The sequence below is a fragment of the Lemur catta genome, chromosome 22 (assembly GCF_020740605.2).
Source record: "Lemur catta isolate mLemCat1 chromosome 22, mLemCat1.pri, whole genome shotgun sequence".
NCBI lineage: Eukaryota > Metazoa > Chordata > Mammalia > Primates > Lemuridae > Lemur > Lemur catta.
In genome coordinates, this window is record NC_059149.1 from 9,188,873 (window position 1) to 9,216,418 (window position 27,546).

Below are 27,546 nucleotides of genomic sequence, written 5' to 3' on the forward strand. Positions count from 1 at the left end.
GCGGGGTGCGGCGGTCTTCTGTTCGCTTACGCGGCGTCGCCACCATGTCCCTAACGGCCTCGGCCGGCCGGGGCCCGGGGGCCGTGTGGTCCCCAACCCACGTGCAGGTGACGGTGCTGCAGGCGCGGGGCCTGCGGGCCAAGGGCCCCGGGGGCACGAGCGACGCGTACGCGGTGATCCAGGTGGGCAAGGAGAAGTACGCCACCTCCGTGTCGGAGCGCAGCCTGGGCGCGCCGGTGTGGCGGGAGGAGGCCACCTTCGAGCTGCCGCCGCTGCTGGCCTCCGGGCCCGTGCCGGCCGGCGCCGCCACCCTGCAGCTCACCGTGCTGCACCGCGCGCTGCTCGGCCTCGACAAGTTCCTGGGCCGCGCCGAGGTGGACCTGCGGGAGCTGCACCGCGACCAGGGCCGCAAGAGGAAGCAGTGAGTGCGGCCGGGGGAGGGGACCGGGCGGGGGAGGGGCGGGCGGCCTCGGCGCTGTGGCCAGAGGTCTTTGGGGGAGCCCCGGCTAGTGGTGGTGTCCCCCCGGCTTCCGCTTCCTTCACTGTCCCGCCCCAGCGGGCTCTGTGGAGGCAGGGGCGGCATCTGGGGCGCTTTTGAATCTGCAGGACGCCGCTCAGCGCCTGGCACACAGTAAGCACCAGATGAATTTTCGATGAGTTGAAACTATATGTGGGCAGGCGGACTCCTCCTGTCAGGGTGGGTAGAGTGTGTCTGATGCCTGCCACAACTTAGGTGGAAGCCTCGCGGGTATGTCACTGACCAGGACACTTTGAGACTGATTGGGCCGGGACTCAGGGAGGCATGAAACCCACGGACACCCCCCGCCCTAAAGGCTAACCCAGGGAGCGGGGCCATTGCAGTGCGGGCATGCCGGCTGCCCTGAGATTGCTACCCCTCCCCCGCCTCTTACCGGCCTAGGGGGTTGGTGAAGAGAATTTACCCCTCGAGAAACAATGCTAGAACAGTGTGGTGTTTGCCCTGGGCCCCATGTTGGTAGGGATTTCCCAGTGATGGAGGGAGCCAGGGTCTGCCCTGGCCTGAGCAAAACTGGGCATTGTATCTCTTTGGAGTTTGTCACGCTCTTCTCTGGTCCTAATCCTGGTGGATGGCTGCTCCCCTGTAGCTATGCAGTCTGGGGCTCTGTGTCAGGGTATCTCTCTTACGCAGAAAAAGCTGGGTAAAAACTAGTTCACTCCAGGGTATTACCGATTTATTTGTTCTCTTTCACAGGTGTTTGGAAAGGGCAGTGCTTGACCCAATGGAACATTTGATTATGTTTATCAAATATATCAAAAGCTAGCCTTGATTAGCTTAATTGGTTACTTTGCTAGACCTTAAGTAAGCAGGCCAGACACGTTATCACCTAAACCTTACAGTTTAGGAAACACACTGATTGATTCACTTTGTGTATTTTGTTTTATTTTTTTATTTTTTCAGAGACAGAGTCTCGCTCTCTCACCCAGGCTGGAGTGCAGTGGCATGATCGTAGCCTGCTGTAACCGTGAACTCCTCCCCAGTTGCTGGGACTACAGGTGTCCACCACCATGCCTGGCTAATTTTCGAACGTTTTTGTGGAGACAGGGTCTCACTGTATTGCCCAGGCTGGTCTCAAACTCCTGGCCTCAAGGGTTCCTTCCACCTCAGCCTCCCAAAGTACTGGGATTATAGGTGTGAGCCACCGTGCCCAGCCCCCTTTGTGTATTTTAGATATACATAGTTTAAATATTTTAACTTTCTCTTGTGAGGAAGACAGGAAAATCCAGAGGGTTTGTAGTTAGTCCCTTTACTGTAGGGTGGATCGCTTCAGCAAGCATGCTTGCAAATGGAATATCTGATTACCTTATCTGGCCAAAGATGAATAGGCATTTCTGAACTCAAATCAGATAAAAATAGAGAGCCTTGATGTGAGGATGGATGAGGTATCTCATGGCATCAACTTACAATCCATAAGGTGAGCAGTGTCTTTGCTAAGGAAGGGCTGAAGCAATGCTAATTTTCCATCTGATTAAACGACATTTGGTGCCTTGGGTCAGCTTCCTTTTCAGCTACAAATAGGCGCTGTTGGCTGTCCTTTGTCTTGCCCCATCCCAATGTGTGTGTATTTTCACTTCTCTCTCTGCCATCTGTTTTTATGTGGACATTTTATCCCTTTGAAAGACAGATTGCATCTCCCTGCCAGAGACCAAGATTCCAGAGTCCTGGGTCTGGTGCCTGCTGTGGTCCTGACTCACCATGGGCTGCTCTGTCTCTGAACACCCAAGTTTCCCTATTTGTAAATAGAGTATGTTGCCACACTTAATTGATGTTTGTAAGATGTTTCTGGGTTCCTGGATTAATGGGGCCAGTGTATAGATTCAGAAGGTTCTATTATTGCTTTCTGAGAGATGAAAACCTCCGTAAGTTGTCTTTTTCAAGAAGTGTTCGATCTCTGCATCTTTATTTTTCTCATCTTCTCAGATGTGATCCTAAACAGTTTCTCCTGTCTCTAGTGTCTGAGCTGATCACCACTTAGTCACAGTATCGACTTACAGGAAAATAGTGCTTAGTTGATGGCTTCTTATAACTGCGGAGGAAGGCTTCTTTGCTCCTCTACCGGTAGGCAGAATTGCAAGCTTTCCATCTACCACTTTCTGGGACTTTCCAAGGTGCTGGGGGAACCCAGGTAACCTAAGCCTGTCTGATGCTGGGGTGTATCACCTGGGTGCCCAAGATTGCTGAGATTGGAGAATAAGATATGCACTGAGAGGCAGACATTTGACAGAAAGAAACTGGTTGGGCTAGGAAAGTTATTTGAACTAGTTATTAATGGTTTGACTCCAGCTTAGGCACTAACAACTAGAAAGAAAAGTTAAAATCTTGGTCTGTAGATATTGTGTGTGTGTCTACCTGCGTCTCTCTGTGTTCTCTTCTAGCAAAGAAGAGTTGCTGCAACAGAGTATGACTCTTGTCATGGGTCCAGAAGCTCAAGGTGTTAAGAGCTAACTGTGCTAATATTTCCATTTGATTTCTTGATAAGCCCCATCTGTCATATTTATTTGGAGTCAAGCGAATGTGCTTTTTATCTTGACTCAGAATTTGCTGACCTCAAATTTACTGTGATGACACACACTTTTAAAACACCAAACAGAAGCTGACATACAGATAGGATACATTTAATAGGGCAGAATGTGTAGCCCTTTGGTTAGGAAAAATGGAAATGAATTGATTTTGTACTTATACATCTGTTAAGGACATGGAGTCTCAGTGGGTCTTGGTTAAATGGGAATCAGTTAAACACTGTGGCCACAAAACAGACACGAACCTGAGAGGTAAAATCAGGTGACCAACAGGTAGGATTCTCTGCTCATCTTTCTAGTCTCATGTAGTTTAGGATATGAAGAGCACCAAAATTTGGAGGAAATAATCTAAATACAGATTAAAACAAATATTTATTCAGCTTGGTGACTGGAAGGCCATCGTTTAACTAAATACCATGAAACTTAATATTGTAATAGTCTTCCCAAAATGAAGGGCAAATGTGAGTGATGGAGGGTCATGTTCTTCTATCTGTTAAAGACTCAAGAGGGAATTCAGTTACATATGAAAGGATTTGGATATTATAAAGGGTTAGATATTTTGAAGAACAGAAAGTATAGTAAGATGCCGAGATAGGATGCCAACGGAAATTTGGATTCTTAAAAAGAAATAAAAGGTAGATGGTTGGATGCAGAGAAGTAGATGACTGTAGTGAGCTACAAATCACAAATTATAGGCATCTGGTGTTTGGATTTATACCCTTGGGCTTCTGAAGCACATTTAGGTTTTTCGCAACAGGTTGGAAAATTTGAGCAATGTTGTTACTGGTTAAGTTTTTCCTTTCTTGGAATTTCCCTTACTAATAATGGGCCTTACTGGAAACCCTCCTACCTGTCCCACAGCCAGTCCCCTCCCACTGCAGGTAGGAAACTGAAGCTCAGTGCTGAAGGCTGAATTCTCTGTGGGTTCTGGGATAAACAGCCCTAACCTGTTTGTAGCAGCAGAGCGAAATGACTAAAAATGAGAGCAATTCAGACTCCTTCAGGTGAAGTGAAAGATGTTCCCTCATGTGTTTTTGACAGTATTATTTATGATTTCATTTGTAAGACATTCAGTTAGCATGGAGAAAGTGCTAACTGCCTTTTTCCTTCTCGTTTCCAAAGTTCATCCATTCTTTTAGTAAACATTTATAAATACCTACTGTGTGCCAGGTGCTGTATGAACCATGGTGAACCAAACAGGCATGATCCTTGCTTTCAGGAAACTCAGAGCCTTGTGGGGGAGTAGACATTAACAAATTAACACATAAATAAATAGTCGTGTATTGTGATAAATACTGTGGAAGAAGAGAACAGGGCATCAAAAAAGAAAAAAGCAGGAAGGACGTGATTTAAAGGAGGAGATTGCAGATAGCTTCTCTGAGGCAGAGGGCTGAAGAATAAAGAGGGGTTTTTCTAGGCAAGAGTAGAGGAAGGGAGCCTGATGGGGGAGGAGCAGCCTGTGCAAAGGCCCTGAGGCAGGAACACCTGGGAGCTGGAGGGTTGTGCATGATGTAGCTGAAGAAGGCCGGACTTTACTTGAGAGGGAGGGAAGCCACAGAGCATTGAAAGCAGAGGGTTGGGTTGGTGTGAGCCACTTTGTCAGTGTGATTGCTGTGGCTGATGGGTGGAGAATAGATTAGAACCTGGCCTAGCCTGGAATCACACAGACAGAATGCGAGGCTGCTGCAGTGACCTAGGCGATGGATGGGGGTGGCTTGGACGGGGGTGACGGCTGTGGAGATGGGCAGAGGTGGCTGCATTTCAGAAAGCTCTTGCAGGTGCAGTCAACCTGACGCGTGATGGGTTGGATGGGTAGGGGGTGAGGGAGAGGCAGTGATAAAAATGAACACATAAAATAAGGAGAGTTTGGTGTTGTAAGTGAACCAGGAAGTGGCGGTTGGTTTCTTTCCCCAACAGTCACTGTGATACTAGGGCGAGGTCACCATTACAAAGGCAGCTTTGGGCAGTGACACCTATGAGTGGAGTCTTCTGTCGCAGTGAATTACCAGGAAATACCATTGAAACCAGGGTGTGTATGTGTGTCTTCAAGTATTTACTGTTTTAAGACAGGCCGGGTCTTTGTGTTGTGACTTGGTGGCTGATGTCATCTCGCTGGTGTGCTCTCACACAGCTGACGGAGCCGCTGCTTCAGGGGCTATCGGACTAAGAAAGGAAAACATAGTACACTACATTAGGAAAGCTAAACCCATAGATGAAAAATAAAACCCTCAAGTAAGTGAACCATGTAAATGTTTTTCACGTTAGGGAAGTTAAGCATAGAAAAGAGTCTTGTCCTTTTTCATCTTGCTTAAACTGCCTTTTGGTTACAAAGGCTCCTATTGTATTTCTGTAACTACCGTCAGAGGAAGGTTTTTATAAATAGTATCTGATATGTCATTTTAATTCTAGTTATTAACTAAAAAATGTTATAATTATATTACAAGCAATACATGTACTTATTAAAATGCCATCAACTCCAACATACATTTGCTGACTTCACTCTTCCTCCTCCTTAGCGATGATCTGAGATATCCATTAGAACACTATAGTTTGCATTGCCCTATGTCCTGGAAAATCATGCTTCCTACCCTATACTTTTGGAGAGACAGCTAGGTCTGGCTTAGCTCCAGAAGGATAAGAAGGCCTGGCCCTAAATAGAGTGATAGGTGGTCGTTTTAGATCTTATCTTCATCCCAGAGCGGTTCCTGGGGCAGATCTCTAAACCTCAGGGTCTTTGAATTCCAACAAAATTAACACCCAGACTCTTGCATTAGCCAAGCGGGTTCTGCTCACTTTAAGGTTTCCCAGGTCAGATCTCACGCCCCATCGGGCTCAGCAGGAGGCCAAGCCTGACTTGTCTGCTCTCCCCTGGGACAGGGACCACGTCCATCTGTCCTTCTTGTTCTTTGCTGAGTGAGCCCGCGTCTCTGCCAGGGAGTGAGTGGTTGTGGTGCCTGCAGGCTCAGGGCAGGCGGTGGTTTGCCTGAGTGAACATGGAGAACCATTTAATGTTATGTTTAGCCCAGTGGATTAGAGACCCGGAATGTCCAAAGTATGAGGTCAAAGCTCTGCTTATTTCAGTTTCCCAATTGGGAATACGGCGTAGTAGTCAGTGCCCTATTGAAGAAGCGGGTTACCTGCAGCGACTTGGTAGCTAATGAAGCCTTTGGCAAAGGAGCCAGTTTTAGCGCTAATGAGACGAGAAATTCCTTTCCTGCAGGGAGAAGTCTGTTGATAATCTTTTAGAGAAAAATCAAGGGCTGGAGTCTGCAGGGTGTTCCTGGGGGACACACTTAGGAATGTGCCTGTGGAGAGAGAAGGCAGCGGTGATTAAGTGTCTCTTCCTGAACGGAGTCCTGGGAGGGCATTTCCAAGGAATCCCAGAAAAATATCCTAGAGGTGTGGCTGACACACACTTCACTTTTTAAATACTCTTTTACTAAAAGGGACATGGCTAACCTCTAGGTAGGACAATTAAGGCTTCCAGAAAGCCTCTTGTTGCCCTGAAGAGTGGGTGTCCTGTGCAGAGTGCAGCAGCAGCAGGCAGAGGCCTGGGCTGTCCCTTCAGGACTGTCCCCTCCCCCCCATACGGCACCAGTCCTGTGGGGGTTCCTTTCAAGGGAACTTTTCGTTTTTACTAATTATTTGTTATTAAAACAGGATTTAAAAATACTTTGGGTGTGTGTGTTTCCCCTCCCTTCTTTGGACTTACCTTGCTTAGGAAATAAATCACGGAAGCTTTGCTCCCTTGCCAGGAGCTCTCATGGAAAGGAGTGTGAGGCTGTTTATGGGGTGAGGAGGGGACCGAATGTTCTCTGATGTAGGTCATGCTGAAGTTTGTTTGTTTTCTTTTGTCCTGGCCAAGGGATGTTGAACCAAAGTATTTATTGTATTTTCTTTTTCCATCCTTAAAGTCTCCTTGTGTGAGGACCCCATGGTTGCCACGACACACTGTTCTTTGACAGACCAAATAAAACGCATCAGTGGCATTTTACATTTGGGCAAGAAGTGAGATAGATACTGGATCTGATGGTAGAATGTTAACACGTGTGGCTTTTTGAGATACGATCAAGCTTTGTAAAGAATTGGTAAGCCACTGGTGGGAGTGGTAAACTTCCATGTTTAAAAATGGATTCATGTTTCTAATTTTTAGAGAATCTTAAAATACTGATGCTCAGGATTTCCTTTAGTCTTCACCTACGAGGAATTCAGTATTGCTTTCCACTTAGAAAGCGTGTCTTGATTCAGGCGCTTAAGTAAGTTGTGTCGCCGTGGCATGTCTCTGAGAGTCTGGGAGCCCTCTGTTTCGCCTCTGTCCCACCTGTGTGGGAGAGTTCTATGAGGATCCTTATATTCCTCAACAAGTTACAGAAAATATACACTAAACATGGTGTTTTAAAAATCCTTATATATTTTTTAATTTTGGAAATTGTGTGATACCAACCAATTTTGGAAGTCTTTTCTACTCTCTTTAAATGCAGATCATTGTCACTTATATGTGGTGGATAAGTTTGGGTACTTAGTAATACAGTCAGTAAGAACTGTTAGTATCTTAGATTACCTTGTGAGAGCCATCTGAATGGGCAGATAAATACGGTATATACCTGCTTAACAGAATGTCAGATAGCCATTAAAAATGATGGCTATGAAGATTGCAAGGCGATAATGTATAATTCGCTACAGATAGAATTGTATGTGCACGCTGGTTACAACCAAGTAGTAATTATAGTTAAGATTTATAGCCAGGAACTGTTCTAAGCACTTTACCTACATTAAGCCATTTAATCTTCACAACATCCTTGTGAGGTGGGTGCTCTCAACCCTGTTTCAGAGGAGGAACCTGACCCACAGAGAGTTTAAACATTTTGCCTAGGGTCTCTCAGCTACTAATTGTTAAAACGTACAGGAAAAAGACTTCAAGAAAATTTGTAAAGAGGTAATAGATTAGCATGAGATTGAGTTAACTTTTTAAAAATACGTATTTGCATTTTTTTCTGTAACCTGTCTAAGAGAATTTCTGGAGAACAAATTATAATCTAGAAAGGGCCAGAAGCATTTTTAACCTGTCTTTTCTGTACTCTCTCCTCTACCAAGTCATTCACCAGTTCTTAGGATTGAGTTTGCTGGCTCCAAATAGCCTTCCAGTGCCGCTAGCGTGGCTGCTTCAGGGATTAGGGTGAAAAAATGAGCCCTGGACCATTGGCTATTCTCATGATTTACCAGGAGTTCTTCCAAGTAGCTGACGTGGGTCGGAGGGGAAGGTCTAGGGAGGCAAGGTCAGCCGGTGGGTGATTCTGTATTAAGAGTTAGGTGACAATGACCAGCTACCTTGTTCCTTAACAAAACTTGTTACGCTGCATAGCTTCTGTAAGGTACACATCACAAATGTTTTATAGGTCATAAACACCCCTGTCTCTGTTGGCGAGGCATTGCTTCTGGGCCGCCGGGAGAAGGGACTGGATATTTCACCCACACGGAATCACTCCCTTTCAGAACCTTTTTAGATGTTCTCAGCTGCTAAACCACATAATTTTCAGCCTCATTTTTATTCCCTGGGGAATTCATGAACCACTTTTAAAATTTCTTCATCTAGGAAAGAATGAATGCGTCCTCCGTCCAACGCGAGGTCAGGGGTGGTTCTGTTCTTCCTGCTTCTTTCCTCACCTAAAGCCATTGTCCCCTGTGTCATAACGCTTGGTTCATGTGGACGTGACTCACGCTGCAAGTCAGGGTTGAGATTTGCACGGTAAGGGAAGTAGACAGTCCACATTGACCCTGGAGTCCAAACTTCACGCAGAGACAGCTGTCCCTTAAAATTAACACTGGCACATCTGAAATGCGGAAGTAACATGGGCAGCTGGTGGCCCCCCTTTGCCTGGGTCTGATACCGGGATGCGGTATCTATGCATTTGCTGAGCAGTTCCTGGGTAGCTGGTTCTTATGGCCCCTTGGGGCTTAAATTAGCCGAGAACCTTATTTGTGTGCGAGTCCTTATTTGTGATGAAATCGTGTATTTCAGCAGGAGCATGTGTCATTATTTTCTCATGCCTCAAAGTTAAAAAGTGGGCAGCAGTTGTCCCAATGTCACACCCCGGCGGGGATGTTTGCTGAGCCTGCTCTCGGTCCCACAGGAGGGTGAGCGGCTCAGGCCCTCTTTATCTCTGTCACTCCAGTGCCTGGCATGTGAAAATGCTGGAACTGAATCTTTGGAGCCATCATTTCTCTGTACGTGTCTGCCCTCCGGGGTGTTTTAGAGGAAAAACAGGTTTGTTTCAGCTACAGAAAGATTATTTTTGAGACAGACCGGTCAGTGCTTTACCGGTATAATCCCGAGTGTCTGCAGGGATGCACTGGGAGGCCTTTATCTCCCAGCAGCAGGAGCCACGGGCCTGACTCTGCCACATTCCAGCCAAAGGCCCCTGGATCAGCTTGCCTTGTGTTTGAGAAACCAGCTGTCCGCTCGAGGCAAGCCAGCCCTGAGAACGGGGCATGGTTGGATGGTTTTAGCTGCTCCCGAAAGACTGGTAAAAGATGGGAGGAACATGGGCAATATATATAACCTGAACTTTTGTACCCCCATAATAAGCTGAAATTAAAAAATTAAAAAAAAAAAAAGCCCAGGGTATTTCGCAGTGTGGATCCGGACACCGGCTCCCCGGCAGGGCCACCCGGCAGGCAGGGCAGCGTCCTGCCCCTGCTCTGTCCTCTGTCATGTGGACGCAGACTCGTGTGTCTTTCTCACCTGTACCCAGCCCATTCTTCTTCCATATTCCCTTATTTCTCTTCATAAGACAGCTTTTAGAAAGTGTAAAAGACTTAAATGACTTTTTGTATATTTTTAGTTGTTGCCTTATCTTGTGTTTGATCAAAAAAAAACAAGTCCAAAAAAATAAGGCCAGGAGGGTTGCCTGTTTGGCCAATATGCATTTTTGCTTGTACCTGCCCAGACCGTCACTGGGAGGGTGCACACAACAGATGACAGTGGTTATCTCTGGGAGGAGGACAGGGGAGCATGGGGTCAGGGGTGGGAGGAAGATGAATGTTTCATTCTGTACTATTTTGTATGATTTGAATTTTTACCCTATGCTTGTTACTACTTAAAATACAGTTTAGGCTGGGTACAGTGGCTCACCCCTGTAATTCCAGTACTTTGGGAGGCGGAGGTGGGAGGATCACTCAAGGCCAGGAATTTGAGACCCCTTTTCTACAAAAAAAAAAAAAAAATTGACTCGGTGTGGTGGTGCATACCTGTAGTCCCAGCTACTCGGGAGGCTGAGGCAGGAGGATTCACTTGAGCCCAGGAGTTCAAGGCTGTAGTGAGGTTTGATCAGGCCACTGCACTCCAGCCTGAGTGACAGAGCAGGACCCTCTCTCTTAAAAAAAAAATATGTACCTATATAGCTAGATAGATAGACAGATGGATAGATATAGTTTATAGAAGTTTTCTGTTACTTTACATATTCAGAGATCCCTTTAATTCTTACAGGACCAAGTTTTAATTATAAGCAAAAATAATTATTTACTTATAGAAAGGATCACTCGATTTTTTTTTTGCTAGATTGCAGGATTTTTTTCAGAATACAGGCTTAAAATAAACTTGCTACACTGAGATTGTGGCTTTCTTTCTGTACTCTGCCCTTTGGACTAGCGAAATGGACCCAACCCTGATTTCTGAGATAACAGCGGCGTTCTGGGCCTTGTGGAAGGTAATGCTGGAACACGCCCACACCGCCATCGCATGTCGTGCGGCGGGCTGGGACTTTATTATTGATGAACTGCTTCTGGGAGGTGCAGGAATTAAGGGAACTTGAAAAACAAATGGACAGAAACACTTAGAAACTGAATTGATCTTAAATGTTAAAACCTACAGTTGTGTCCTGGTATTTTATTTTTTTTTATCTTTTTATTTTTTTGAGACAGAGTTTTACTCTGTTGCCCGGGCTAGAGTGTCATGGCGTCAGCCTAGCTCACAGCAACCTCAAACTCCTGGGCTCAAGCAATCCTCCTGCCTCAGCCTCCCCAGTAGCTGGGACTACAGGCATGCGCCACGACACCTAGCTAATTTTTCTATTTTTGGTAGAGACGGGGTCTTGCTCTTGCTCACGCTGGTCTCAAACTCCTGAGCTCAAGCAATTCTCCCGTCTCAGCCTCCCCAGAGTGCTAGGATTACAGGCGTGAGCCACCGCACCCAGCCTGTGTCCTGGTTTGGGATTTTTTAGGGCAAGACATTCATGGACTGTGGCTTTCATGCATCTTATCAAATTATGCTTGGGTCAAATATCCATTAAACTGTTTTTGAATCTAAGGATGATATCGGTAGTAGAAGAAACAATTCCTGTTTTCCTTTGTAGCTTTAGTAATCCAGCGCATTTTTTAAAAATTTGGAACATTCGCTGGCTGCTTACCTGCCTAAGATACTCAGTCTCCTTTTTACGTCCTTAAATAGCCCTGTGGCTGTTCTTGGCTACTTGGGGTTGGTTTTAGGTTTGCTTGTGAAATAAACATCAAGAACAGTTGGGGAAGTTTTTGTTTGCACCTCCTAATGGTGTTGGAAGTTTCCAGAACAAATCCCACTTTGCTTAGGGATTGGACCTAAGTGTCAGGTAATAATAATCGGTCCCCAGGGAATGTTCTGGAATTGGTTGTAGCTTTGCTCATAAAACATCAGGAAGTGTGAACAAAAACTTCACTGATGCTTATGGAAAGGAGGGGCTGGCCCTGGAGTTGTCAGGTGGTTTTCTTTGAAGTCTATTATGTTTTTGTACCCCTGGGGAGGGCTGGCAGAAGCAGCTCTGTGGACGAGCTGGGGGGAGCCTTGGGCTGACCCTCTGCCCGGGCCGGAGGTGGGGTGCCCTGCCTGCTCCGTGGTCATCTGAGCCTCTGCATTCGGCCTGCAGCCACTTCTCCTTTTCAGGTGCCTCCGGTTGGTATTTACAAAAGCCAAACACCCTTCATCACCAAGGCTACCATTTACCACATGACTGTCAGAGGAGAAAAATACAAATAATCCTCTCAACATCTAAGTGACAAATATGCAAACTATTCCAGGCCGGTCCTGGGAAACGTATTGGAAAGATACCAGCCCGGGGACGGGGGAGTTGTGTGTAAAGCCCTTGCATCTTCCAACACGCATCAGTCCCCCTCACCCGCCTGTGGATTTCTCCTAAAGTCCAAAACAGTAGCTCACATAATTTTACCAGATCTTGGCTATATTTTGCTAATCCGTTTTAAATTCTTCTGGATGACTTTGTATACTGGACTTTCAGTCCAGTCGTATAATTTGTGATTGACGGCAAGTGGTGGTGGTTTTCTTCCTTTCTCCTTTTATCTTTGGATATTTATTTATTTATTTATTTTTGAGACAGGGTGCAGTGGCGTCATCATAGCTCACTGCAACCTCAAACTCCTGGGCTCAAGTGATCCTCCTGTCTCAACCTCCTAAGTAGCTGGGACTACAGGTGTGCACCACCATGCCCAGCTACATTTTAATTTCTGTAGAGATGGGGGGATCTCTCTGTTTTGCTCAGGTTGCTCTCAAACTCCTGGCCTTAGGCAGTCCTGCCACCTGGCCTCCCAAAGTGCGAGGATTGCAGGCTGTGGCTGGGCTGCACATTTAGATTAGAACCTTAAACTTTCTTCTCAGAGAGTTTAAATCAGAGTCCTCCTTTCTCTGTGTCACAAAAGACAGCCTGTCAAAGATAAATCAGGAGAGAGTTTAAAGCAGGAATCCTGTTGTGGGAGAAGGAACAGGAGCTTTGGGGAAATGTAGAGCTCACTGAGAGTCCTAGCTGCATTCCAAAATAATTGCGAGACCTCCTACAGGTAACCTAGATCGAGAGCTTCGGTTTCCTCCTCTGTAAAACGAGTTCGCCCTTTGCTGCAGGTCCTCCTGGTGCAGCTGGAATGAGGATGTTTCCTGGTGTGCGCAGGTGCTGCTCAGGTGGTAGCTTTCTCCTGCCCCCGGCCCCTTTCCTGCAAGTGCAGAGCGAGCCAAGAGCAGTTGGGGGCAGGGACCTGCCCTGGGAGGGAGCCCGGGCTGACCGGAAGAGGAAGTGGTGCTCTTTTGTGCAAAACCATCATTTCCTTCAAGCCCTCGGCCCTCAGCTCTTAAATAGGTCACCAAAAAGAGCATCTGAGTGAGAGTTCTCAGTTTGCCCTGTGCACGGTGGCTCTCGGTAGACCAGGTGTTTGGTGGCGTTTGTCCCATAATGGTCACGCTACTAATGAGGTTCACGTTCTCGCAGTTTCCCAGTGGTCCTACAGGGGTGTGGGACTGCCAGGTGGAAATCGATTGCCAAGGGGTGGTTTCCTTTCTCTGAAGTTTGTCAGTCAGTGGAGTCGCAGTGGTGTAATGTCATTTGCCATGTCTTGAAATCATTTGCAAATGACCATGTGAAACACTTGAATAACATTTGTATGTTCCTTTTTCTGAGTGTTAAGACAGAGAAGAATGACGTCTTTCCAATTTCTCTATTTTTGTTGTGGTAAATAACATAAAATTTGCCATCTTAAATTTTAGCTAAATGATAACTGTAAATAATTTTACAGTTATTTTTAGCCGTTCAGTGGCGTTCAGTGCATTCACATTGCTGCACGTCCCTCGCCACCGTTCATTCTCCCAGCTTCAGTCTGCACCCGGCACAGGTCAGCTCCCCTGTCCCTCCTTCCTCCAGCCCCTGGCAGCCACCGCTCGCCTCTTCCTTGATGAACTTGGCTGCCCCAGGTACCCCACAGGAGTGGAATCATATAGTATTTGTTACTTTGCATCTGACTTACTTCACTCTTTAAAAAAAAAAAAAAAAAAAAACCCTCTGTCTTGTGTGCTCCATTACCCGCTGGCAGGAACTGTCCTTAATACAAACTCTTGGTTTTTCTCTGCGATTTACATACACACCTGCCCGCCACCTCCTCGGCTGTTTGGGTGTGATCTTTGCATTCGTACCCCATCGAAGGAAAGTGTCAGTCACTGGAAGTGATTTGATGGAATGTTTTATGTTTTCATTTATTTTTAGAAATAGCTCTCTTCTCAAAAATAAAAGTACAGATTCTGCCCTCTACCCCTGACTCCTGCCTCTCTCCAAAGAGAAAGCGTTTGGGGAGGTTGGTCGTGGCAGAGAGGGGAGGGCCGGTGTGTGGGGACCGTGAGATGTTTCATGCCCTTGTTCCTTCCAGGTGGTACACCCTGAGGTCCAAGCCGGGGAAGAAGGACAAAGAGCGGGGAGAGATTGAGGTCGAAATCCAGTTCATGAGAAACAACATGACCGCTAGCATGTTCGACCTCTCCATGAAGGACAAGTCTCGGAATCCGTTCGGGAAACTGAAGGACAAAATCAAGGGGCGGAACAAGGACAGTGTGTCAGATACCGCGTCAGCCATCGTGCCCGCCACGACACCCTCTGTCGACAGCGATGACGAGTCTCCATCCAAGGACAAGAAGAAGAAGTCAAAGATCAAGACCTTGTTTTCCAAGTCTAACTTGCAGAAAACGCCGCTCTCCCAGTCCATGTCCGTCCTGCCGACTTCAAATGCAGACAAAGTGCTGCTGCGTCCCGGGGACTTCCAGTCCCGGTGGGGTGATGACGACGATGAGGATGAGTCCTCCTCCGCCTCGGACGGTGAGTGCTCGCTGCCTTCCCCCGGGACCTTCTTCTTCTTCTCAGCCACGTGCTGAGAGAGGAGAACAGATCAGAAGAGGAAGACTTTTAATCCAGTATCTCAGTTAATGAAACGAGGGTGGCGGTGGGCGCCTCGGGAAGGATGCCCCTCTGTTTCTGAGCCTTCTGGTTTCTAAGAATGTGTAAATTCCTCATCCAAAGTGTCTGGCTCTGTCACTGACGTGTAGCAGTTCAAGCTTTTGGAGCTAACAGGATGAGTCTCATGAGTGCATCCAAGCTTTTTTGTTTTATTTTTTATTTATTTATTTATTTATTTTAAGACAGGATCTCATTCTGTCACCCAGGCTGGAGTGTAGTGGCATCATCATAGCTCACTGCAGCCTCGAGCTCCTGGGCTCCAGGAATCCTCCTGTCTCAGCCTCCTGGGTAGCTGGGACTACAGGCGTGAGCCATTGTGCCTGGCCAATTTTTTTTTTTTTTAATTTTTTTAGAGCTGGGGTCTTGCTATGTTGCTCAGGCTGGTCTCGAACTCATGGCCTCAGGTGATCCTCCTGTCTCTGCCTGCCAAAGTGCTGAGATTACATGGCCACCATGCCTGGTCTGTTGGTTTTTTTCTTTTCTTTTTTTTTTTAAGGATAAAATCATGGAACCTATTCTGATTTTTCACCAATTCATCAGATAGTTATTGAGCTCCTCTGCTACACTTCCCTCCCTGGGGCGTATCCCTAATGAAAGCCCAAGAATGTAAGTCCTTGAACTCTGAATTAATTGTGTTTTGAACTTCAATTTTTTTTTTTTTTGACAGAGTCTCACTCTGTTGCCTGGGCTAGAGTGCCATGGCATCAGGCTAGCTCACAGCAACCTCAAACTCCTGGGCTCAAACGATCCTCCTGCCACAGCCTCCCGAGTAGCTGGGACTACAGGCGTGTGCCACCATGCCTAGCTAATTTTTTTTATATATATTTTTATCTGTCCATATAATTTCTTTCTATTTTTAGTAGAGACGAGGTCCCGCTCTTGCTCAGGCTGGTCTTGAACTCCTGAGCTCAAACGATCCGCCCGCCTCGGCCTCCCAGAGTGCTAGGATTACAGGTGTGAGCCACCGCGCCGGGCCTGGAACTTCAATTTGAATGCCTAAATTCCTCCTATTGGCCAGATTCTGCTACTCTCCCAAGACTGATGCCCTTTTCATTGGTTTAACATCGGGTTTCCCAGCCAGCACTGTGGACAGTCTGGGCCAGAGAATCCTCTGTGGTGGGTGCTGTGCTGTGCGCTGTAGGGTGGCACATACCTCCACCCCCAGCTGTGACAACCAAAACTGTATCGACAGATGCCTCCCTCCGCATCACAAACTGTCGCTTAACCCATCCTCTTTCTGTTCTTTGTTTTCCTTCCCGCAGTCACGTCTCACAGGAGAACAGCAAGCACGGATCTTAAGCAGCTCAACCAGATCAGCTTCACCCTCCCCAAGAAGGAAGGACTCTCCTTTCTTGGCGGCCTTCGGTCTAAGAATGACACGCTTTCCCGCTCTAACGTGTGTATCAACGGCAACCACATTTACCTGGAGCAGCCGGAAGCCAGGAGCGAGACCAAGGACGGCAGCCCGTCTTCCTCCCCGTCCCCGCAGGGCTTCAGGAAGAAGCATTTGTTCTCATCCACGGAAAACCTGGCTGTTCGGTCTTGGAAGGAGCCTGGGGAAGGAGGGGAGATGCCCCCCGACAGGCGACTCTCCGAGGACGCTCTGAAGTCCATGTCTCTGCCAGCCTACCGGCCGGTCAGCACAAACATCAAGGAAAACACAGCTCTGGCGAACTCTGAGGCTGCAAAAGAAACCAAAGAGAGCAAGAAGCCGGAGAACAAGAAGTCCTCTTTGCTTTCCCTGGTGACGGGGAAGAAGGATGTGGCCAAGGGCAGCGACGGCGAAAGCCCCCCTGGCGGCCTGGGGAAGGGGAAGGCAGGCTCGCTCTCGGAGGTCAGCGAGGACCGTGGGAGCAGATCTGAGAAGGACACTGCAGCCGTTGTCTCTGGACGGGGTAACTCCCTGAACCCCTTTGAAGATGTGCAGATCACAGAGCCAGAAGCTGAGCCAGAGTCCAAGTCTGAACCGAAACCACCTGTCCCCGCTGCAAGGGCTCCGCAGACTAGAGCGGTCAAACCCCGGTGAGTCCCTGCTCTTCTCACGCAGCCTGTCCCTCGATGTGCATGGTGCTCAGCAAGGCCCCCTTCTTGCTTGTTCCATGACGGTACCCGCATGTGCCAAAGGTTTGCCGGCTGAGCTGTTATTTAGCCAGTCCCCGCTGTCAGCCTGGCCTGCTCTGCGCAGATGCACGATGTTTCCTAGCCCCGAGCCACTGCCCAGCAGGCACGGCCTGTCCATCTCGACAAGGTGAGCAGATCGCGGTGGAACGCAGTGGTGTGGAGCAGATTCTGAGAGCTGCAAGCTTGAGGTCTGGGGTAGTGCACGACCCGCGTCTACTGAGTTCCTACCACACATTTCCCTTTGAGGCAGATGTTATCTCTCCTTCTCGTACTTTGGTACCAGTTTGCTGGCGTGCGAGACCCTCAGTCCACTCTCAAGGGTGCCTGTGACGGTCCTTGCATGGCCACCCTTGCCCCGCAAGAGCCCATGTGAGCCTTGGGGCTTCGCTGATCGAGTGACTCACACTCACAGTATTTCTGTGGTCCGGGCTGGGACAGACTTTTGAGAGACTTTTTTTGGAGATTCTGCTAGCTTTGTTCTGATACACACACACACACACACACACACACACACACATACACACATAGCCTGTTCCTCTTAAACATCTATGCCTGTTGCTTTACATCTTTTATTGCTTTAAACTCTCTAGATGCTTGTTGCCCCGAAGTAATCAAATGCTAGGGTTTTGTGTCAATCACCACAAAAAACTGTAGGCTGGTGTCCCTTTTGTGTGTTAAGTATTGATGTTCCTTCATTAACTTCTTAAGGTACTGCCCCAAATGTAAAAAAAAAAAAAGCTCTCCCTTTTGAACGGGTTTATTTTTGCATGTTTTTTGTCTCCCGCCATGCGTCTGCAACTGACCTGCAGATTTTATTTTGTCGTTTTTGCAGACTGGACGTGTCTCCAGAGCCCCAGCCCACAGCCAGGCCCCCTCCTCACCCTCCCTCTCCTCCTCCTTTTCCTGCTTTCCCCTCCGGTTCTGGCCGGGCACCTGCCCCCTCTGAATCAGGGCGTGGTTCAGAGGGACAGTCCTCTGAGAGTCCTTCTGTCGCCTCCTCTTTCTCATCTCCCACAGCAGCTCCCCTTGCCACGTCCACTCCGATCGAGGGCTGGCCTCCCGCAGACGGGGACCAGGCCAGGTCTGGAGAACCGTCCCTGCTCCTTGAAGCAGAGTCGCAAAAGGAGAATTTGACACCAGCTCCAGATACCATTTCTTCTGCCCCGGGACCACTTTTGGAACAGCCGCCCATTCCAGCGTGCGAAGGGCCAGGGAGGCCTGGAGAGAGGGACACGGGGGACAGCGGCAGTGACGGATCCGAGGAGCCTCTTCCAGAGCAGCCTAAAATGGGGCGACAAGGACTTCTGAGGTCCCCCCCTACAAAACGAGACTACATCCCACCCTCTGAAGGGGCCCAGGAAGGAGCGTCTGCCCTTTCACTGGGCGGGGGCAGAGTCGCAGGCCCAGCCGGGAAGCCTCCCCTGGGGGGCAGCACAGGCCCCGAGAGTCAGTCTGGGCTTTCGGGGGAGAACGAAGCCGGGGCCGGTGGGATGACCGCTTCAGTTACTGCAGCCGCGCCCCCTCTTCGCATGGGAGAGTTGGGCCCCTCGCTTGACTACGGGGTGCAGAAGTCTGCAGAGATGGGTGTAAACGGCAGCGAGGGCCGAAAGAAAACCAAGAAGCGCGTGTCGTTTTCCGAGCAGCTCCTGGATGAAGAGGAGGTGGCGAGGTCCCCAGGGCGGGTAGAGGAGGACAACAGTCGTCCCCAGGAGCTGACTCCTGCAGGGACTGCCGCTGGAACCGCATCTGGCAGAGAGCCCACTGGCCATTCCCGCACAGAAGATGCCGGGAGGGAACCTGCCGCTGCACACAGGCCCGCGCCAGCCCCCACGTGGGGTTGTCCCCTCCGCCCCTCCCGCGAGGAGCACTTCTCCCAAGGCCGCGCGAGTGAAGCAAGCTCAGCGAAAGACACCCTGCTCTCTAGGGTGGAGGGAGACGATGCCCTCCTGGCTCAGCGTCAGAGCAAAGCCAGTGACCATGAAGGGCTACTGTCTGACCCCCTGGGTGACCTCCAGTCAGCCTCAGATGTTCGATCTCCCATCATGGCTGATCTGAACTTGACCCTTCCTTCCATTCCTGAAGTTGCGTCGGATGATGAAAGAATCGATCAGGTAGAAGATGACAGAAAGACAGCAAAGGTGGCAACTCCAGATGAAGGAGCTTCGTCCTTGAGCACAAGTGTCGGGCCAGATGGCTTGGCACCTGCAGAGAGCCTGAATGACTTCACGTCAAAAGCACCCAAAGCATCCGTGACAGCTCCTTCAGGACAGACCTCGGCTTTAGGAATTCAAAAGCCACACCTTGGCGAGAGCTCAAGTTTGGAGAAACAGCTGCTCGGCGCTGGCTGTGGCGAGGAAGAAAACCCGAAGGGAAATGGGAGTCTTAGTCAGCCTCCTGGCACGTCCCTGCACTCTCCTCTCCCCAGCCCCTCCCTTTCTGAGACCTTTCTTGCCACACACTCTGTCCCCAGCTCTCCACATTCTGACACTCAGCACACCAGTACAGCAGAATCTCAAAAAAAAGCAACAGCAGAGGGCTCGGCTGGGAAAGGTGAACATTTTGGCAAGAGGAAGCCACTGCTTCAGGCCTGGGTCTCACCCTCAGAGACACATCCAGTCTCAGCCCAGCCAGGCGCTGGCCCCGGGTCAGCCAAGCACAGGTGAGAGACGGGGAGGTTGTCTTTGTGAATGTGAGCGATGTCCCCTCTGCATCTTGCCTGCAGGGGTTTTGGCTTTCCGATGGCATGGATGTTCTGGTGTTGCAGCCCAGCTGCCTTGCTGGTAGGGCCGTCCCTTGTGGGGGGAGTGGCTCAGGACACTGCTGCGTTTGTAGCAAGATCATAGCAGCAGTCTTCAAAGAGAGCTCCGGAGTTGTTCTGCAGGGTCACATTTGGAGCTCACACGTTGCAGAGAGGTAGGTGCCCAGTGTCTTAACAGTCTCACTGCCCAGGAGTGGTAGGATCTAGCGGTGTTGAGAGCTTCCTCCAAGCACTGCCCAGCGTGCAGCTGGCGTGTTTGTTCTGAACTCTTTGCTGTGGAGACACGAAAGCTCTGCGGGGAGCTCCACAGTGGAGTCCTAGGCTCTAGTTGCCTCCAAAAATAAGAGACGGCCTTTAAGGTTCTCCTGATACTCATAACAAGACTGAGGGTCTCATGAGAACATCAGGACACCTGGCCAAGGACGTGCTTTGCTGCCTAGCCTTGACTTCCTCCGTTTCCGCAGGAACTGAGACACCGGAGGTGTGAGCAGCGTGCGAACCATTCCACCCCTTGTCCAGCGCGCTGGCTGCCATCTTTGAGATGGGCAGTTTCTCAGTTTTGCCCTTACAGAAAGGTCTAAGGATCCTTTCCCCCTTCTCTTTAGACTTCATCCTGTGAAGCCCATGAACACAACAGCCACCAAGATTGCTAACTCCAGCTTGGGAACTGCCACCATCATCAGTGAGAACATGATCAACGAAGTCATGATGAAGGTATGTCTTCTGGGAAGCTGGCGTGGTCGTTGGGGAGCTACAGCGCACCTGCTTCTAGAGTAACGGCTGGAGTTACCGAATCGTAAGCCTGGGGTCTCTAGGTCACCTTTGGAAGCCCTCAGGCATTCCAGTGGATAATTACTTTTCCCCTTATAGTTATTTAGTTATTGTTGAATTTTTTGTGTGTCTCAAGCAACATGACCCATGCTGGCACTTCATTCTAATGAGAAGAAAATGCCACCCACACTCTGGCACCGTCAGGTCAGACATTCCCCACCCCCCACCACCGTGTTTCCTTTCTTATCTTTTGGCAAGAATGTAAAATTCTTACGGTTGTAATCATTGCATAGATATACTTCTTCAGTAACTTTATTTTGAAATAATTTCATATATTAAAAAAAGTTGCAAGAGCGGTACAAAGAGCCCCTGTGAACCCCTCCTCCCGCTGCACCGCTGTTCACATCCGGCCAGGTTTGCCGTGTCATCCTCGCCTCCCCCCACCTCCCCCGGCTCTGCTTGCACAGGTGCAATGTGTCATGTTTTTCCCCTAAACCATTTAAAAGTAAGTTGCATACCTCATATGCTTCTTTTACCCCTAAATAGTTTAAGTGTGTAATTCCTAAGAATAAGGACATTCATCAAAATCAGGAAATTTAACATTAATGTGATGCTGTTTTCTCAGCTGTGGTCCATATTTCAATTTCCCCAATTGTCCCTCTAGTGTCTTTTTAGTTTTTGTGGCTTTTGTTTCCCAGTCCAGGGCCCCTCACTGCATTTGATTGTCCTGTCTCTGCATCCCCTTTGCTCCAGAATAGTTTCTTAGCATTTTTTTTTTTAAATCTTTCAAGACATTGACACTTAAGAGTTTAGATCAGTTGTTTTGTAGAATCTTCTTCAGTTTGGGCCTGTCTAATGTCTCCTCGTGGTTTGGCTGATGTTACTCATTCTCGGCAGGAATTAACCATACAAATAACGTGTTCTCCAGTGTCAGCTAGAGAGGCGCATGGTGTCAGATTGTTCCACCAGGGACAGTGGTCACTCTGACGATTAAGTGGCATCTGCCAGGTTCTCCATTGCAAGGTTACTGTTTTCTCCCTTTACAATTGAAAAAAACATTGGTGGGGAATTAATTTCAGAACATGTGAACGTCCTGTTCTTCATCGAACTTTTACTAACAGGCTTTAATATACATCAGTGAATGTGATGGTTGCAAAATGGTAATTTTTCCAGCTCCTTCACATCGATGGAAATACTCTTAAATTCTCTTTTCCACTCCACAGTATATCATAAGCATTTTTGCATGTTGCTATTTAAGTCTTTGAAATGGTCATACCAGTATTTACGTAACCATTCCCCTATTATTGGCTATTTAGGTTGTTTTCCAGTTTTAACTATGAATTAACACTACAGTCAACAATTTCCTGCATAGAACTTTTTCTCTTCTTTCTTTTAGATTCTGTCCTTAAGCTGAATTTCTGGGGAGAATATTGCTGGGTTAGAGGATCTCTTCTCTTTAAAAAGCGTGGGCTAACATTAAAAAAGACTCCTCCCCACAGAAATAAAACCAGCCTTCCAGATGATCTCTGCCTGGGAGTGTCTTCATCCTGCCCTTTCTGGGTCTAAACTCAGAAAGATTTAGAATATGGCCTTCCTGTAAATCCCTGGGCTTCGACTCCTTGTCATGGGGACTGGACGAGAATGATTTACGGAGGCATTGGTGACCCTTAGTGGGCAGGCATGTATTATATTTCAAATATGTGCAGAGGAACTTCCCGACTGACTCCTGGGAACTGCAGTCTGTAGAAATAAACATTATTTTTATTTTCATCAGGGCAGCTAAATTTTCACTCAATTATAGATTTTACAGTGCCATGGACTCCAAGATATCAAATGGTTTTGTTGTTGTTTTTTGTGGGGGAGATAGGGTCTTGCTGTGTTGCCCATGCTGGAGTGCAGTGGCAGGAGATTGTAGTGCACTACAGCCTCGAACTCCTGAGCTCAAGCAGTTCTCCTGTCTCAGCCCCTTCCCGCCAGGAGCTGGGACTACAGTTGTGATCCATTGTATGTGGCTGAAAGTGTTTCCCTAAGTGCCGGGTGGTGGTTATTCCCTCCGGCTTCATTGTGCCTCTACCGCTAGGAATGGGGATAAAAGTTCACTGGAAGCTGGAGGTCTGAGTTTTGGATAAAAGAGGCCAAGTCACCATAACAAATTACTGCTGAAAACAAGCTGGCATCCTCTAGCAGACTTGCCCTCTCTTCTCTTGTAGGACGTGCTGACAGGGCAGGCGGTGAGCATCGGCCTCACAGTTCCCAGCCACAGCCAGAACTGTGTACCTGCTACACGTTAGCCCGTGCCTAAAAATGCACTCTTACCTCGACCAGCTTGCCTGGCTTCCGTGTGGGTGCTGCAGGTAGAAGAGGCAGCACTTATCTTCCCGGAGTTAATGATATTTACCAGGAAATGGGGCCAAAGAACAGCATAAAGGGGACAGTAATGAAAATTAGGGTCATTTAGCAGCCTCCCTTCCCCTCTTCCTTTTACTGTGGAATGCAGCATAGCTTCAAAGAGAAACAGACGCCTCATGCTCAGGAAGTTAGCAAGACCCTGGCTCCCACTTTATTTACTCTTCCAAGCTCATTTAGTCAGGGGCTTCTCTCCTGGCCTTGATTAAGAGAATAACTGGCCTCAAAACAAAGGTACCGCTGCTCATTTTGCTCCTGGTTCAGAAGCCCTGCCGCAGCCCCTCTCTCTGCCTGCCTGCGGCCAAGGTCTTGGTTCCGGCACACCTAGCGAACATTCCGAGTGAATGTGCTGAGCTTCCTGGAGACTGCTGTCGGCCTGCCACATAATTGATGCTTTGTGCCAAGGCGTAAGCCAGTGTTCATGAAAATAACTATGCTTTGGAATATTGCAAAATAAGAGAGAGGTTAGGGGAAGAACTTGCATACCTAAAGTTATGAAAAGCTAGCTGGACCATTACGACAACGATTTTTCCCCCCTTGGTTATTGTTTTAGGGTCTCCATCCTTTATAGATGATTTATAACTGGGAGGTTATTATTTACCAAGGTGGTTTTTAATGCTTCTGTTTTAAAATAGTACAGCCAACTAGATCCAAAAATCATCTGTTATATGGAAAGAGTTGGACACACATTTTTGTGTCCATGATCATTATCACACCCACATAAAAAGAAAAATCAGGGTAAAAATCCTGGTAGAATATATGTGACAGTAGCCACTGCTCTCTCTTGAGTCAGTGGGTGTGTTCTCTGTGCCTCTTCTCCATGGCCAGTGCTCACCTTTTGTAATTTTTAAATCGTCACATAGCTGGGCTCTTCTGATTTCAAAGTCTTTTATTTATTGATTGATTGATTGATTGATTGATTGCGAATGTACTGGCTTCAGTTGCATCGTGGAAGGGCAAGTGTTGGTTCTACGCCTGCCTTAGCTGCTGTTGGAGGAGGTAGTCTCTTGGCCTTTCTGTAGACACAGAAACCATAGACCCCTAGGGCGGTGAAACTGTTACTGCCTCGCAGTTCTGCAGGCAAAATCTCTTCATCTTGTTTCTTTAAACGTATAAATCTCCAGAGCCACAGATTTCAGGAAAAGTCACTTTTGTCTCCCTCAGTGGAGACTTGTACAACATGTTACTCTTTGTTTAATCTCTACCTTGTGTTTCCTTGTGGTTCAGGCCTCTTGGGCTTGCAGCTGGGCTCCAGGCGTCCCGGATTATAAATGCCGAGGAAGCCCAGCCACCATGCAGGCTGCCTGCTCTCACCAACAGTGAGAGCGCTCAGCCCTGGTACAGGCTGCTGTGCACCCTGAGGGTGATGACTGGTGGCACTTGGTGTAGACTCTGCATATTTTGCGAGTATGAAATAACTTCAAGTGGGGTCTCTGAGTGGCCACTGCATCAAGCACATCCTTCTGAGTGTGGCTTAATCAGCAGCACGTGATCGGGCTGAGCAGCGACCTGCTCACGGCATGGAAGGAGAGCCCTCATCCGCACCCTCTCTAGCCGTGTGCCGTCATGGGCCTTTTCAGGCTTTGGGCCCGTCTCCAGCTCTGCACTGGGGTTTGGTTGTGCAAGCTCCTGGAGTACCCAGAGGAGCAAACGCTCATTTGGAGGACTGAGTCCTCCCATGATGACATTTTTGTGTGTGTGTGACAGAGTCTCACTCTGTCACCCCTGCTAGAGTGCAGTGGCATCATCATAGCTCCCTGCAAACTCCTGGGCTCAAGCGATCCTCCTGCCTCAGCCTTCCGAGTAGCTGGGACTACAGGCATGCACCACCATGCCCAGCTAATTTTTCAATTTTTTGTAGAGATGGAGTCTCGCTTTTGCTCGGGCTGGTCTTGAACTCCTGAGCTCAAGTGATCCTCCCGCCTCGGCCTCCCAGAGTGCTGGGATTATCAGCGTGAGCCACCACACCCAGCCCCATGATGACATTTCTCAAAACCCCAAGCCCAGAGTCAAGTCCAGAGGCCCCCAGCCTGTGAACCAAGTATGGTTTTTATTGATACAGTTTTAAATGGTCATAAAAACAGAAAACAAAAGCAAAAAAAGCCAACGAGGAACATGCGACAAAGGCCATATGTGTCCCACAAAGTTTGAAATATTTATTCTCTGGCCCTTTATAGAACACTTCAGTCAGCAAACTGTTTTCACCCTAACTTGAAAAGGTATTCCCGAGAGACCCAGGTCACGAATACCATGTTGTTCTTTTGCGTTTCTTTGAGATGGTAGATTTCTGTGCCGATTTGGTAACGTCTCCCCCTCCTCTGTCCCCTCCAAAGAAGTGCAGCCCCTCGGACCCTGCCTTCGCCTACATGCAGCTGACCCGCGACGAGCTGATCCAGCTGATCCTGCAGCAGAAGGAGACCATAGGCAAGAAGGAGCTGCAGGTGCGCGAGCTGGAGGACTACATCGACAACCTGCTGGTCAGGGTCATGGAGGAGACCCCCAACATCCTCCGTGTTCCCGCCCAGGTCGGCAAAAAGGCCGGGAAGATGTAAATCGCCGGAACAAAGCAGAGACATGTTCGTGAGTCTGTTTCCGCCTGTTCCCGAGGGCAAGGCTCCGAGTCACCGTCTCCCTCGCGTTATCTGGCCAGAGTCGACTCTGCCCACCGAAGTCAGGTTAATGATTACAACGACTCTTTCACTGTGTGCTCCCACGGCTGCAGTTTTAAATGCGCGGTGCCTTAACCGGGTCGTGAATATTTTATGCCCACTAGAGTTGCGGTCATCGGATCTGATCCTGAGCCCCAGACTGGGATGGCGCAGGAGGTATGAATGTGTTTTAACACTAGGGTTTTCTCTCTTTCTCGCTGAGACTTTTTCAATGCATATCCTCCGGTTATTAAAGCTTCGGGAGAAAGGAGGAAAGGGCCCTGCAGTCGGTGCTGTGTTACACATACTCTCTTGGCTTTTGAGTAGCTCAGGTGTACTCTTGGCTGCAGATGCTACATTTTGATACCATGTAAACCTACCCAGCTTCTCAGACTTGGGTCTTGTTTTTTTTTTTTTTTGACGGGAACAGAGGCATTTGGGGAAAGCCTCTGGCTGTGCCTTTCAGATTTTGAGCAAGCTGCCTTTTCTAAATGTGAACTTCTATTCTCGTGCCTTAAAATGTACTCTTCAGATCCATGGGGCCATTCTGCTGGAGGTAGGAAAAGTAGAATACAGGAATTAGGAGAGTTACTCTTTACTCACTAAGGGGGAGTTGGTCAAAGTCCCTCCCTTGGTGGCAGCAGGGGTCCTGCTGGCTCCGCTGGCCTGTTCAGTGCCTTGATGGGGGGTGGGGTGATCCCAGCACCCACTGCCGTCGGGTACACAGCGACATCAGTGGGGTTCCTTTGGCTGTTCCCTCTGCCTTTGCTTGGCTGGTTGCCTTGGCAGCACTTCCTGGGGAGAGACAGGGTCCACCAAGTCCTCAAGATGAAGAAGCCCATTCATTGTGCAGGGGACAGGGAACCACCGTCTGGGACCACGAAGGGCTTCCACTGTGTTCCTGTGTCTGCCCCTTGAATACCGCCCGGCCCTGCCCAAGAGGAAACCCAGGTTACTTCTGGGATACTGGGGAAGTTGTAGTGAGGGGCTTAATGCAGTTAATAAAATTTAAAAGCCAGTAGAAAGAAGAAGTGCCGCAGCCTTTAAACTGTTGTTTCCTTTTCATTTTCCTTCACGAATATGCTCACAGGCATTTTACCTCCTTGTAAAATTGTGAAGAGCAAGAAGATGATACTATTTTTTGCATTGCTATATTTTCAAAATCAGATTAATAGACGTGTACTTTTTAAACTAGGGTGCTTGACCCCTTCTTAACTAAAAGCACCAGTTCATATTCTTTGGGTAAATTCACTGTTACTCACCTAATATTGGAACTGGAATATTTCTTTTTATTTTTTGAGACAGAATCTTGCTTTGTTGCCCAGGCTAGAGTGAGTGCCGTGGCGTCAGCCTAGCTCACAGCAACCTCAAACTCCTGAGCTTAAGTGATCCTCCTGCCTCAGCCTCCCGAGTAGCTGGGACTACAGGCATGTGCCACCATGCCCAGCTAATTTTTTCTATATATATTTTTAGTTGTCCAGATAATTTCTTTCTATTTTTAGTAGAGACGGGGTCTCACTCTTGCTCAGGCTGGTCTCGAACTCCTGACCTCTAGCGATCCACCCACCTTGGCCTCCCAGAGTGCTAGGATTACAGGCGTGAGCCACTGTGCCTGGCCTGGAATATTTCTGTATTGCTCATTTTTCCTCCTGGTTGTGATAGAATCTTAGCTAATCTTGTGATCTCTCGTAGGGGAAGAATATCACAGGCCCATGGCATGGGCGGGGGTTGAGATGATAGCAGTTATTAAATTGGGACTGTCTTCTGTGCATGTTCTTGTTATATCGAGGGTAAGAGGCAAGGTTGTCAGCTGCAGAATCCCTTCTCAGGATTCTGTCTGCTGCAGCGTGGGTCATAGTGGAGCACTTTAATCTGAAGGATGATACTGTAACCTGATTTATCTAATTAGCTTTTAATTATCTACAGCTATTTTATCTTATTTAATTCCTCCTACAGTACTGGGGACCACTGTAAACTTCTCAGATGACTTGTATTTTTGTAGTGCTATGAAATTTATTTACACACTTATAAA

At 48.3% G+C, this 27,546-nt stretch overlaps 1 protein-coding gene across 3 annotated transcripts; it reads left to right on the plus strand.

Annotated features, from left to right (window-relative positions):
* RAB11FIP1 (RAB11 family interacting protein 1) lies at positions 1 to 26,562 on the plus strand. Of its 3 annotated transcripts, none has more exons than XM_045535913.1 (6): positions 1 to 421; positions 14,230 to 14,672; positions 16,073 to 16,832; positions 17,764 to 19,590; positions 20,295 to 20,403; positions 25,200 to 26,562. In XM_045535913.1, the coding sequence occupies exons 1-6, from the start codon at positions 45 to 47 to the stop codon at positions 25,416 to 25,418; spliced, it is 3,735 nt and encodes a 1,244-aa protein (XP_045391869.1). In that variant the 5' UTR covers positions 1 to 44; the 3' UTR covers positions 25,419 to 26,562. The 3 variants fall into 3 exon arrangements, with proteins under 3 accessions (XP_045391869.1, XP_045391871.1, XP_045391870.1); XM_045535914.1 differs by lacking the exon at positions 1 to 421 and adding an exon at positions 676 to 748; XM_045535915.1 differs by lacking the exon at positions 17,764 to 19,590.
* The last annotated feature ends 984 nt before the right edge of the window (positions 26,563 to 27,546 follow it).